This window comes from Hypanus sabinus, chromosome 7 (genome assembly GCF_030144855.1).
Source record: "Hypanus sabinus isolate sHypSab1 chromosome 7, sHypSab1.hap1, whole genome shotgun sequence".
Classification (NCBI taxonomy): Eukaryota; Metazoa; Chordata; class Chondrichthyes; order Myliobatiformes; family Dasyatidae; genus Hypanus; species Hypanus sabinus.
The window spans coordinates 7,918,613-7,932,234 of NC_082712.1; the positions used below are offsets into that span (position 1 = coordinate 7,918,613).

Below are 13,622 nucleotides of genomic sequence, written 5' to 3' on the forward strand. Positions count from 1 at the left end.
AGTGTTTAATTGGAGTAAGGGGAATTAGGAGGCTATCAGGCAGGAAATTGAAAGCTTAAATTAGAAACAGATGTTCTCAGGGAGAAGTACGGAAGAAATGTGGCAAACATTCAGGGGATATTTGCGTAGAGTTCTGTATAGGTACGTTCCAATGAGACAGGAAAGTTATGGTAAAGTACAAGAACTGTTGTGTACAAAGGCTGTAAATAAACCAGCCAAGAAGAAAAGCTTACAAAAGGTTCAGAGAGCGAGGCAATGTTAGAGATCTAGAAGATTATAGAGCTACTAGGAAGGAGCTTAAGAAGGAAATTAGGACAGTCAGAAGGGGACATGAGAAGGCCTTGGTGGGCAGAATTAAGGAAAATCCCAAGGCATTCTACTAGTATGTGAAGAACAAGAGGATAAGACGCGAAAGATTAGGACCTATCAAATGTGACAGCGGGAAAGTATGTAAGGAACTGGAGGAAATAGCAAAGGTACTTAATGAATACTTTACTTCAGTATTCACTATGGAAAAGGATCTTGATGATTGTAGTGATGACTTGCAGCAGACTGAAAAGCTTAAGCATATTGATATTAAGAAAGAGGATGTGCTGGAGCTTTTGGAAAGTATCAAGTTGGATAAGTCGCCAGGACCGGATGAAATGTACCTCAGGCTACTGTGGGAGGCAAGGGAGGAGATTGCTGAACCTCTGGTGATGATCTTTGCATCATCAATGGGGACGGGAGAGGTTCCGGAGGATTGGAGGGTTGCGGAAGTTGTTCCTTTATTCAAGAGAGTAGAGATAGACCAGGAAATTATAGACCAATGAATCTTACCGCAGTGGTTGTTAAGTTGATGGAGAAGATCCTGAGAGGCATGATTTATGAACATTGGCAGAGATATAGTATGATTAGGAGTAGTCAGCATGGCTTTGTCAAGGGCAGGTCATGCCTTACGAGCCTGATTGAATTTTTTGAGGATGTGACTAGACACTTTGATGAAGGAAGAGCAGTAGAAGTAGTGTATATGAATTTCAGCAAGGCATTTGATAAGGTACCCCATGCAAGGCTTATTGAGAAAGTAAGGAGGCATGGGATTCAATGGGACATCGCTTTGTGAATCCAGAACTGGCTTGCCCACAGAAGGCAAAGAGTGGTTGCAGACAGGTTATATTCTGCATGGAGGTCAGTCACCAGTGGAGTGCGTCAGGGATCTGTTCTGGGACCCTTACTCTTCGTGATTTTTATAAATTACCTGGATGAGGAAGTGGAGGGATGGGTTAGTAAGTTTGCTGATGACACAAAGGTTGGAGGTGTTGTGGATAGTATGGAGGGCTGTCAGAGGATATAACGGGACATTGATACGATGCAAAACTGGGCTGAGAAGTGCCAGATGGAGTTCAACCCAGATAAGTGTGAAGTGGTTCATTTTGGTAGGTCAAATATGATGGCAGAATATAGTATTAATGGTAAGACTCTTGGCAGTGTGGAGGATCAGCGGGATCTTGGGGTCCGAGTCCATAGGACACTCAAAGCAGCTGCGCAGGTTGACTCTGTGGTTAAGAAGGCGTACAGTGTATTGGCCTTCATCAATCATGGAATTGAATTTAGGAGCCGAGAGGTAATGTTGCAGCTAGGACCCTGGTCAGAGCCCACTTGGAGTACTGTGCTCAGTTCTGGTCACCTCACTACGGGAAGGATGTGGAAGCCATAGAAAGGGTGCAGAGGAGATTTACAAGGATGCTGCCTGGATTGGGGAGCATGCCTTATGAGAATAGGTTGAGTGAACTCGGCCTTTTCTCTTTGGAGTGAAAGAGAATGACAGGTGACCTGATAGCGTTGTACAAGACAAGGAGAGGCATTGATCATGTGGATAGTCAGAGGCTTTTTCCCAGGGCTGAAATGGTTGCCACAAGAGGACACAGGTTTAAGGTGCTGGGGAGTAGGTACAGAGGAGATGCCAGGGGTAGATATTTTACTCAGAGTGGTGTGTGCGTGGAATGGGCTGCCAGCAACAGTGGTGGAGGTGGATACAATAGGGTCTTTTAAGAGACTTTTGGATAGGTACATGGAGCTTAGAAAAATATAGGGCTGTAGGTAAGCCTAGTAATAACTAAAGGTAGGGACATGTTCTGCACAACTTTGTGGGCCAAAGGGCCTGTATTGTGCTGTAGGTTTTCCATGTTTCTATGTTCTATCATCATTTTGGATCACACCAATCTCTATAGGAACCTCCTTTAGAACCCAAGATGGAAGCCCTTAAACTAATTTCAGAAAAATGCAAAACTGGAAGAGGGGAGTTCTGAGGAAAGATATGAAGGCCTTTGAGAAGACACAGAAGAGATTCCCTATAATGATTCCAGAGATCAGGAAACTTAGTTACAAGAACAGACAGGAAAGCTGGGATGCTTTTGATTAGACAGAGGCAGCTAAGCAGGATTCTAAAGCCATGGGAGTCCAGTGAAAGTACATAGGAAGTGGGTTCATCGCCATTGATGTAAAGGACCATGAATAAAGGTAAATGGTGAGAGAAACAGATTTGTTTTTAAGTGAGCAAGTCACTGGGATATGAGAAAGCAATGGCAAAGGTAGGTCGTGGAAGCAGGTTCAATAGTGTAGGGGCTGAAGCTGTGAGGTCACTTGCTTTTCAGCCACAGGTAGAGACATCCAAGCTACAGTACCCTACTGGGGGCCAGTGTAGTGCAGTTTTGGCAACTGAAGACTTAAAATGGACTGAGGGGTCTGGACTATATACATATTTGTCTGGTTGTGGTTTTACTACTATTTTATATCTGCTTGTACATGTGGGCCTCAAAGCTACAATGTGGCCCAGCAGGCTTTGGGGAACCAGTCAACAGATGCTATTGGTGGCTGGGGGAGTGGGCTGGTCTGGAATAAATAAACACACACACACACACACACGCATATGGATTTTGTTGTATGCAGCAAGCTGCAGTGTCTCATGGGGAGGCGGGGGGGGGGGGAGGTGGGCCTTGGGATTGCAATTAAGTGCGAGACTGTGTGAGACTGCTGGTAACGTGCCTTTGTATCTTGAACCCCATATTGCAAAGTCTCATTTGGCGGTATTCATGAATATCCATGAATGGTTAAATGCCAATTAAACGAATTGAAAAGGGAATTAAAGAAATAGTTGAAAGAAATCAATGGGATCACAAGGAAAGGTAGGATGATCAAATTTCCCCAGAAGATCGGGGAAATTTCTCCAGGTCAGTGGCCAGTGGAGTGCCTCAGGGATTTGTTCTGGGGCCCCTATTCGTCATGATTTTTATAAATGATCTGAATGAGGAAGTGGAGGAATGGGTTAGTAAATTTGCTGGTGACACAAAGGTTGGGGTTATCGTGGATAGTGTGGAGGGCTGTCAGAGGTTACAGCAGGACATCGATAGAATGCAAAACTGGGCTGAGAAGTGGCAGATGGAGTTGAACCCAGATAAGTGAGAGGTGGTTCATTTTGGTAGGTAAAATATAATGGCAGAATATAGTATTAATGGTAAGACACTTGGCAGTATGGAGGATCAGAGGGATCTTGGGGTTCGAGTCCATAGGACACTCAAAGCTGCTGCGCAGGTTGACTCTGTGGTTAAGAAAGCATACGATGCATTGGGCTTCATCAATTGTGGGATTGAGTTTTAGGAGCCGAAAGGTAATGTTGCAGCTATATAGGACCCTGCTCAGACACCACTTGGAGTACTGTGCTTAGTTCTGGTTGCCTCACCACAAGAAGGATGTGGAAACCACAGAAAGGGTGCAGAGGAGATTTACAAGGATTTTGCCTGGTTTGGGGAGCATGTCTTATGGGAATAGGTTGAGTGAACTTGGCCTTTTCTCCTTGGAGTTATGGAGGAAGAGAGGAGACCTGATAGAGATGTACAAGATGATGAGAGGCAATGTCCGTGTAGATTGTCAGAGGCTTTTTCCCAGGGCTGAAATGGCTAGCGTAGAGGGCATAGTTTTAAGGTGCTTGGAAGCAGGTACAGAGGAGATGTTAGGAGTACAGTGTTTTTTTTTAGGGGTGAGACCGGAGTGAAAGCGTGGAATGGGCTGCTGGCGATAGTGGTGGAGGCGGAAACGATAGGGTCTTTTAGGAGACTCCTGGATGGGTACACGGAGCTTAGAAAAATAGAGGGCTATGGGTAACCCCAAGTAATTTCTAAGGTAAGGACTTGTTCACACAGCTTTGTGGGCTGAAGGGCCTGTATTGTGCTGTAGATTTTTCTATGTTTCTAAGATCGTTGACTATGAAATAACTAATTAATTCTATCTCACTACAAGGTAGATCCAAAGAAACCTGTTCTTTTGGTTGAATCCATAACATTATTCCAAAAAAAAAGAGAAAAATATTCCATTAACTTGTTCTCATCTTTGTTGATTTGTCCAAATATTATCAAAACAGAAGTTCCTCAACAATTATCACAATATATTTGTTACAAATAATCAATTATTTCTCAATGATACGTGTAACAGTGTATCTACTATTTAGGGTGTGTATTGACTGCTCCCTCCAGAGTTTTTTGTCCCTTTCCCATCCAATCTCATTCTACTGGCCATACCAGTAGGCAGACCTATATTTTTAACACTAATGTTCTAAATTTTATATTTATTGTATATTTTATATAAAAGAAAAACATAAGAAAATCAAAACTTCCATCCCACCTGTCTTCCAAAAATAATTAAAAACATAGACTATTTCTATAGAGAGACATCATGGAACAGGCTCTTGCAGCCTAACAAGACACCACCCAGCAACCCACCTACCTAACACTATCCTGATCACAGGAAAATTACAATGACCAATTAAACTACTAAATGTTAAGTATTTGGACTATGGGTGGAAACTGGCAAACCCAAAGGAAATATATATGCACATGGGAAGAATAGAAAACTTTGAGAAAACTAGAATTGAACTCCGGCTGCCCAATCTGTAATAGCATTGTGATAATTGCTATGCTACCATGGCTAGTTAGCTGTTAGCTTTGGACATCCTGCAGTCATGCTTCAGAATTTGCTTTTTGATCAAACCCATTAATCTTTGTGCCATTAATGCATTCATCTTAATATAAATGTTTTGTTCATTCATACAAAGAGCCTTTAACCGTGACATCACATTTTGGCTAAAATTGCTACTGCTAGTGTTAAGGCTCATGGTCTCGGTCATTCTCTTTATCACTGCCAAACTGCCACATCATGAACCTCCTTTGCACAAATTTATAAATCCATGTCCCAACCTCCCATACCCCCACTTAAAACTTAGTTTACTATGTACAATAGTTTAAAATTTAAAGTGATCCATAATAGAACATGTACAGCATCCAACAAAAAAAAGATTGGCCCAGTTCATTATGAGTAAAGCCTTCCCCACCACTGAGCACATCAATCTGAAGCACCGTCATAGGAAAGCAACATCCATCACCAAATACACCTAACACCCAGGTCATGCTCTCTTCTCTCTGCTTCCATCAGAAAGGTGGTACAGGACACTCAGAACCCACACCACCAGGTTTATGAACCATTATTATCTATCAGCAATCAGCCTCTTGAACCAGAGTGGATAATTTCACTCATCACAACACTAAACTGTTCCCCCTATCTATGGACCCAGTTTCAAGGACGCTTTGTCACATGTTTCTGATTTTTATTGCTTATTATTTATTTTTTCTTTTTGTATTTGCATAGTTTGTTGTTTTTTACATGTTGGTTATATGTTTGCAAGAAAAAGTGGGATCTCCCTGTGGCCACACATTTCAATTCTACTTTCCATTCCCATATGTCAGTTCACGGCCTCTACCGCCACAATGAGGCCATACTCAGGCTGAGGAGCAACACCTTGTATTCCATCTGGGTAGCTTCCAATCTGATGGCATCAATTTATCAAACTTCTGGTAATTCCATCCCCCCCCCCTTCATCATTCCCCCATTCCCATTTCCCTTTCTCAACTTATCTCCTTATCTGCTCAGCACCTCCCTCTGGTGTTCCTCCCCTTTCCCTTTTTTCCCCCCATGGTCTTCTATGCTCTCAGATTCCCCTTCTCCAGCCCTTTATCTCTTTCACCAATCAAATTCCCAGCTCTTGACGTCACCCCTCCCCATCTCCCAGTTTCACCTATCACCTACCATGTTGTACTTCTTCATCACCCCCCACTTCTCAGTCTGACTTTTCATTTCTTCCTGATGAAGGGTCTTGGCCCAAAATGTCAACTACTTACTCATTTCCATAGATGCTGCCTGGCCTGCTGCGTTCCTCTAGCACTTTGTGTTTGTTACAGGATGGAGGGATATGGACATTGTGTAGACAGAAGGGACAAGTTTAATTAGGCAATTAAGTTCAGCACAACAATGTAGGCTGAAAGGCTTGTTCCTGTACTGTGCTAAACTACTATAAGTTTCAAGAGCCTGTAGCTATTTTTTGTTAAATACAGGAAATTAAATACATACAAGCTCTAGGACTTGTACCCCTTGTATCATAATCCCACCTCAAGTGCAAAATGCTGCAGAGCCATTTCATGAGCCAAAATTTGACAATGAAATACACAAGGACATATACACCTTTATGTAACAGAGGGGTTATGTTCCCTTGTACTACTTGTACTACAATTTACTTGACAAAAATTGACAAATTTGTTGTTTCTTACACATTGTGTTTCTTTAATTATTTCTTCTCATAGATTCCATAAGAGAAAATTTTTTATTCTGGGTCTCAGATTTTTTGGTAGTGACTCGTGAATTTCATAAGGACTAATTTCCATGACCTGAACTGCTGTAACTCAGGGGTATTTTATGGACAGATGATACAACTTGATTAAAGACACGGATTTTATGCTGTGTTGTAAAAGTAAAGAGAGGGTGAGAGTAGGGTGGTTTAATGAAAGTCATCCTGAGATTAGGGACAATTACCTAATTTACTTCCTCCTGGTATTTTTATTATTCATTTGCAGTCTTGGGTGTAATCCTTACTGGAGAAGCCAGCATTAATAATACATTCCTCAGTGTCTTGCTAAAACATTTCAGAGGACGTTTAAGAATCAAGTACCTTGCTCCAGAGTTACTGTACTTAAAATACAGAATGGATAAGAAAGCCATACTTCGACCCTTGAAGGACTCCAATGAATTAGATTACCTTTTACAACTACCGGTTTTTTAAGAATTCCAGAATATGAACTAAATTTACCTTTACAGCTCCACAATGGGATTTGAGTTCAGGTCTCCAGATTTTTAGTCCTGGTCTCCAAGTTGCCAGTAATTTAAATACAGCACCAATTAAGAGTGTCACTGCTTTATTAAACATTCTTAATTGAGAGGCTTGCTAAGCTATTTCAAATGCCAGTTTTAATGAGCTACACAAGGCAAAGAGGCTAATCTCTTCCCCAAATTATATTAGATGTTTACTTATGACAATCAAGTACAGGTCCACAATCCCTTATCCAAAATCCTTGGAACCAGTTACATTTCAGAACTCAGAATTTTTCGGATTTCAGAATCCCTCCTTATTGGTTCCGGGACTCCCCGCGGATACCAAAAACCGCATATGCTAAAGTCCCTTATTTAACCTGTCTCAGTGCAGTTGGTCTTCAGGACCTGGTGGAGCTCCAGACCTACGCACATCCTCCCGTATACTTTAAATCATCTCTAGATTACTTATAATACCTAATACAATGTAAATGCTAAGTAACTAGCTGTAATACAGTATTGTTTAGGGAATAATGACAAGAAAAATATTTTATTTCCAACAAAAATATTCAATAAAACAAAAATATACATCTTCAAACGAACCAAATCAAACACATGGTAGATGACTTATTGGAATAAATGTAGAACGTCACTGTCACTATAAAACCTCAGTAACTTCTCTTTCTGTTTCTTTGAATCATATACAATGGTAGTTCCAACACCATAATCTTCAGTAAGACACAGCACAGAAACACCACGATCAAGCTTCTGCAATAACTCCACTTTCTGCGTTATTGATAATGATAGATGCTTCCTTCTCTTTCTCATTGTCACCCATAGGGGTTTCTGCAGCTCTTTTTAATATTTTCACAGCGAAATTAAACAGTCAACAGTGAACACAAAATATCAGTGAACAGCAAATGCACGTGTAACCAGTACGAGTGCTGAGCCACAACTGACGTCTGGCGGCCTCTGCTAGAGCTGCCACGTCACACCTGAGTGACGTCAGCTGTTGGCAAAAAAAAACTTCGGTTTTCAGAGCTTTTTGGATTTCAGAACTTCAGATAAGGGATTGTGGACCTGTACTTTCATAATTACCAATGCTTTTTAAACTGCAGATATGTTTTAATTGCTCAAACCTATCCCTTGACAATACATTTTTAGATCACCAGTACAAGGTGAAACTGCAGATAACAAATACTAGAGAAGGTGAGATTCTGGTAACCTTTTATAAAGATGTAATGATTTTCTATAAAGATGCATATCTTTATAGGGAAAGGGAGGGAAAGTAGAAGTATCAGACCATGTCTGCTCTTAATTCAGAATCAGAAACTAACAAATAAACAATTTTTGTCAGGAAATTATCAATGCAACGTGTCTTGTGTGTGTTAAATAGACAAAAAAGCAGCATTCACAAAATGGAATTTTTAAACTATGATCCAATACAATATAAATCTTTCACTATCTCACTAACTTCCTCTAACAGTGCAAGGAAAATTCACCTTGACGACACACTCAAAATGCTAGAGGAACTCAGGAGGTCATGCAGCATCTCTGGAAATGAATAAACAGTCAACATTTTGAGTTGAGACCCTTCTTCAAGACTGAGAAGGAAGGGGGAAAGACACCAGAATAAAACGGTGGGGCAAGGGGAAGGAGGCTAGCTGGAAAGTGATAGCTGAAGCCAATTGGGTGGAGAAAGTCAAGGGCTGGAGGAGCAGTAACTGGATAGAAGAGGACAGTTGATCATGTAAGAAAGGGAAGGAAGGGACCCAGGGAGAAGTGACAGGCAGATGAGAAGAGGTAAAAGACCAGAATGGGGAGGTCAGGAGGGGAAGGGGGAGGGAGCTTTTCATTCATATAACCATGAAAAGCTGAAAGTATAAAAAGACATCCAGAGAGAGAGGACTTTAGCATTTCAAACACCGATATGCTACTGCAAGTGATGAATAGAAGATGCAAACTTTCTTCCAATGCAGAACCAAAAACTAGCTGTTTTTTTAAAAATGATGATCCAAAACTGCTAAAGTACAATAAATGTCCCAACCGACCCCAATACAGCATTTAGTTAGAATAAAACACATCTACTGAACGCATTTTTCCTACCTTATTCCTCATCTCTTTGAACTCACGTGGATCAGTGTTTAGTGGCACAAACTGATTGGGAATTGGACCAGCACCATCTTTTGTCCACTATAAACATTAAGAATACCAAATAGTCAGTATCCAAGACAGCTAAGATAAATGCAGAACAAACAACACAGTAGTGTGAAATAAATCATGCAGTTTACTAAAAACATTCAGTGCTTAAACATGGACTGCAGCAAGAGCACTGAATCAATGATGGTACGGTGTCCCTTGGGAATTAAGACCAATTGAACAAGATCATTCACAATCATCAATCGTGTGCTTGTTCATACGTACAGTTGGCGCTCAGTAAAAGATTCAAATCACCACAGCAACTAACTACCAGGACTTTAAAAATTTTATTCAATTGAGAAGACATTTAACCAGTAATGATCCAGGTTATATAATTAACTAAAGCATGACCATACATTTTGAACAAATAATTCTTACTAAATTTCGAGTGCTATCCCATCGCCCATCGAGTCTGCACTGCCTTTTCATCATGCATGATCCATTTTCCTCTCTGTCCTAATCTACTGGCTTCTCTCTATATCCCTTCATCCCCTGACCAATCAAGAATCTATCAATCTCTGCCTTAAATATACATAAAGACCTGGCCTCCACAGCTGCCTGTGGCAACAAATTCCACAGATGCACAACTCTGGCTAAAGAAATTCCTCATCCCCATTCTAAAAGGGCAGCCCTCTACTCTGTGGGTGTGCTTTATCTTATGGAATGCACAGATTGTATTAATGCTCGTCAAAAAACGGTTAATTTCTACCAAAATTATTTTAGACCATAGATCATAAGACAGAAGCAGAATTAGCCTATTGACCCATTAAGTCTGCTCCACTATTCAATCATGACTAATTTATTATCCCCCTCAAGCCCATTCTAGCTTCTCCCCATACATAACTTTTGACACCCTTACTAATCAAAAACCTATCAACCTCCGCTTTAAATATACCCAATGACTTGGCTTCTACAGCGATCTATGGGAATGAATTCCACTGATTCGACATCCCCAGGCTAAAGAAACTCCTCATTTCTTTGCAATTGCAGTGATTAGCCAATATGACAGATTAGACCAATAATTAGTGTGGGGAATTATTTAAACTGGCATCTTTTTCTAAAGATCTTAAAATATAATGCTAGGAAAAAATACTGCTTCCACTACAACCTCTCTAAAAATAGCAAATCAATTATCAGCTACACCCAGATCAGAAACAGCTTAAATAAATGTTTTAAATCATCTTGCACTTTGGTTGGTATGTCATTAGGATTTTTCTATTAGTGCAGTAGTATCTAATGTAATACTTCAATTTAAAATTACAGTGATCTTTATGGCCTTGAGAATTACAGATGGATTTTGTGCAATGAATCCTCTGCAATGAGAGCATTAGGAGTATAGCACTGATCCTGGTGCATTTGTTATATTTAAGGGCAAACAAAATAAGTGGACGATGGACCAGAGACTAGTAAAATTAAATGTTTTTTAAAAAAGTCATTTAAAACATATTCACACCATTGATTCACTGCTTTGCAACATTTACACAAAAGCAAATTAAAGCACAAAATGACTAATAGAGAGGAAGGATGGGGTGGTGGTGTGATATCCGTAGTCCAGAAGCTTGGTGAAGAAGTTTTTGGGTGCAAGTCATGAGTGGGCATCACCAAAGTTCTGTACCAAAACCTGGAAACCTCAATGCTAATTAATCTTTAGAACTTTGACGGCTGAGGACATTAAAATTCATAACCCCGATTCCACAATATGCCCCATTAATTTAGTGACTTCTAGTATTACTGATCACTTCTGAAAATACATTTTCAAAACCACTCCCACAGCATAACCACAAGCAAACTAAGGATTTTATGCTTTTTTTTAAAAAAAGGGCTGGATCCTATCCTCCATGCATACTTCCTGTAAAGTGATGGGTCTGACTTAGTTGATCATAACTTGCAGCCAACACAGACAACAGTTAATTTTCTAGATTTTAATGTATTAAACTGCAGCTTTGACCAGTTCATCAGAACCAACAAGCATATAAATAATGTGCAGAGAGAATAAGCATGAACCGCCTGAGTTCGTGAACATCACGAACTTCTTTATTCCTCTTTAAAAACAATGCATTTATTGTTTATGCAGAAAATAAAAAAAGCTTCAGATGTTCATCATTCTTTTTAAAAAATAAAAGGATTTGGGATGGGCATGGAAGAATGAATACTCACTCATAACCATTCTTCTGACAAAAAATTACAGCACCTTTTCACCAGAAATAATTTTAACACAGTCAAAACAAAAATACCACAACTAATACGATATAGAGACCACCACAGTAGAATAAAAAAAAACCCTATTGTTTGATAAAGGACATGACATTCAAAAGAAATTTAAAGGACTACTTAGTCTTAAGAAATCTTACGTACAAAATGATAGCAAACCAATCAGGGCTATGATACAGCCATCACTCTGTTGAGACCACGCCAAACTTCTGGTTATAGATGGACAAGACAGACCAAACAGAATGTTCATACATGTGAACTCACCAAAAGCTCTTAAAAAAACACATGAGCATTTGAAAAATTGTAATTGCATAATTTGCTGTATTTTACAAATTTTTGCTGGAAATCTTAAGTCATCAGTTACAATATAAAAAGCGCAATTTAGTTTGGAACAAAGAATTATAACAGCTACAGTCAGCTATACTGATTATTCCAACTCTCCAACTAGTAGCAACTTCATGTTAGTCTGATATTCTTGTGTAACCAATCTTTTGAGATCTGCAATTAAAATAAAGTTCGATTTGAGGTGGTATCAACTTGTGATCAGGAAAAGACATGAATTATTTGGATCACCAATCTCCTGGAATCACAAATCTGGTTAAGTACAAGATTTAAAAAAAACTTTAAGTATGGGCAAGGATGTGGGCCAGCAAAGATTTCCCACATCTAATTGCAATAGAAAAGTCATGAAATGCTTTCTTATATCATGTATGACTGCAGTGGTTCAAGAACTAATCTCAAATGTAACGACTTAATGTTACTCAGGACTAGCTTTAGTTAAATTAATTTTATATATTAAAGTTAACCCTATAAAAAAAGATGAAGTTCAATATGCTAATTTATTACTTTTGAATGTGTTACATAGCTGCAGAAATCAAACTGGAAAATTCATGCAATGCTAAGCAATTGCCTTTGTTCCTCTTCTGTTCTAAGTCTACAACTTCATTCTTCAGTTGACTGAATTTGGGAAAAAATGCAAATGGATACACCACCGAAGTTTTATAGTGCTTTTTAAGAATGGGCTTGGAAAGTTAGCTATACCTGTTTTCACATTTACAACTGTAGTCCTCAAATCATGTATATTCGTAATAGCATTGTCAAAGCATGCATTTTGAACTTGTAACTCTTTTTTTTACATTAACAGTAGGGTCATTTTAACTGAAACAATCAACAGAATAAAACATCTCTGTACAAGACTGCATTGGTACTTAATTGAGGTTTTCTCAGCTGTAGTCTTTCATCATGAGCCACTCTTGTGCTCATAATATAGTTAATAATCTGAAGATGCTTAAACTTTAAGTTTAACATTCCTTGAGGAATGAAAAACTCCCATTGCAACTGAAATGTCATTCCCCATTCCAGAAAATGATAAAAAGGACTACTGTTACTCTATAAGGACCTGCCTTTGGCATGATTCTTTGTAAACATTGGCTTTTGGGGAAAAATGCACTTTTGGCTGAAATATACTTTTGGACTGCTGGATATGGCCCTGTGTAATAAATGGCATCTCTATGAAGATGCTGGATTCTCCCCCCCCCCCCCCCCATCCTCACCGATGGAGTTGTGGCATTAATTTGAGGTACATAGAATTTACAACCTTTATTAAAAACTACTGGTGCAAAGGAATGCCAATGAGTACAAGGAAAAGCTTCTTTTCCATCTGGTGCCCCTTATGCAGTCAGAATATACAAGATCAAGTGACAGTAAAAGAAAGCATTTTAAAAGTAAATATTAAAATGGTTATCACTGCAATCATTGCTGGTAATCCTTTGACCCCTCTCAAAACAGCTATCTTTAGGAGAAAACCACATGCTGAGAAGCACAAGTTAGAATAAAAGGAAAAAAGTCTATTAAAATTATTCTGAACGAATGTCTATTTGCATCATCCTGCTCTACTTCAGTCATGCCACACCCTGTAGGTGCAGGAGGAAAGGATTATACACTATAGCCAACTAGTTGCATGCAATATTCCATGCAGAAGGCAGCAAAATTTCAGCATTTAGAGGCTTTAGGGCAACTTGGGAAAAAAAAGAGATCAGTAAAAA

General features: G+C 39.4%; 1 protein-coding gene across 8 annotated transcripts in view; it reads right to left on the reverse strand.

Annotated features, from left to right (window-relative positions):
* Window positions 1-13,622, reverse strand: part of add1 (adducin 1 (alpha)) — a 173,261-nt gene that overhangs the window by 45,113 nt on the left and 114,526 nt on the right. For all 8 annotated transcript variants that reach the window (XM_059974140.1, XM_059974139.1, XM_059974138.1 and 5 more), the window contains one exon: window positions 9,274-9,360. In XM_059974140.1, the coding sequence (XP_059830123.1) occupies window positions 9,274-9,360 (87 nt within the window). The remainder of the gene's footprint in view (window positions 1-9,273; window positions 9,361-13,622) is intronic.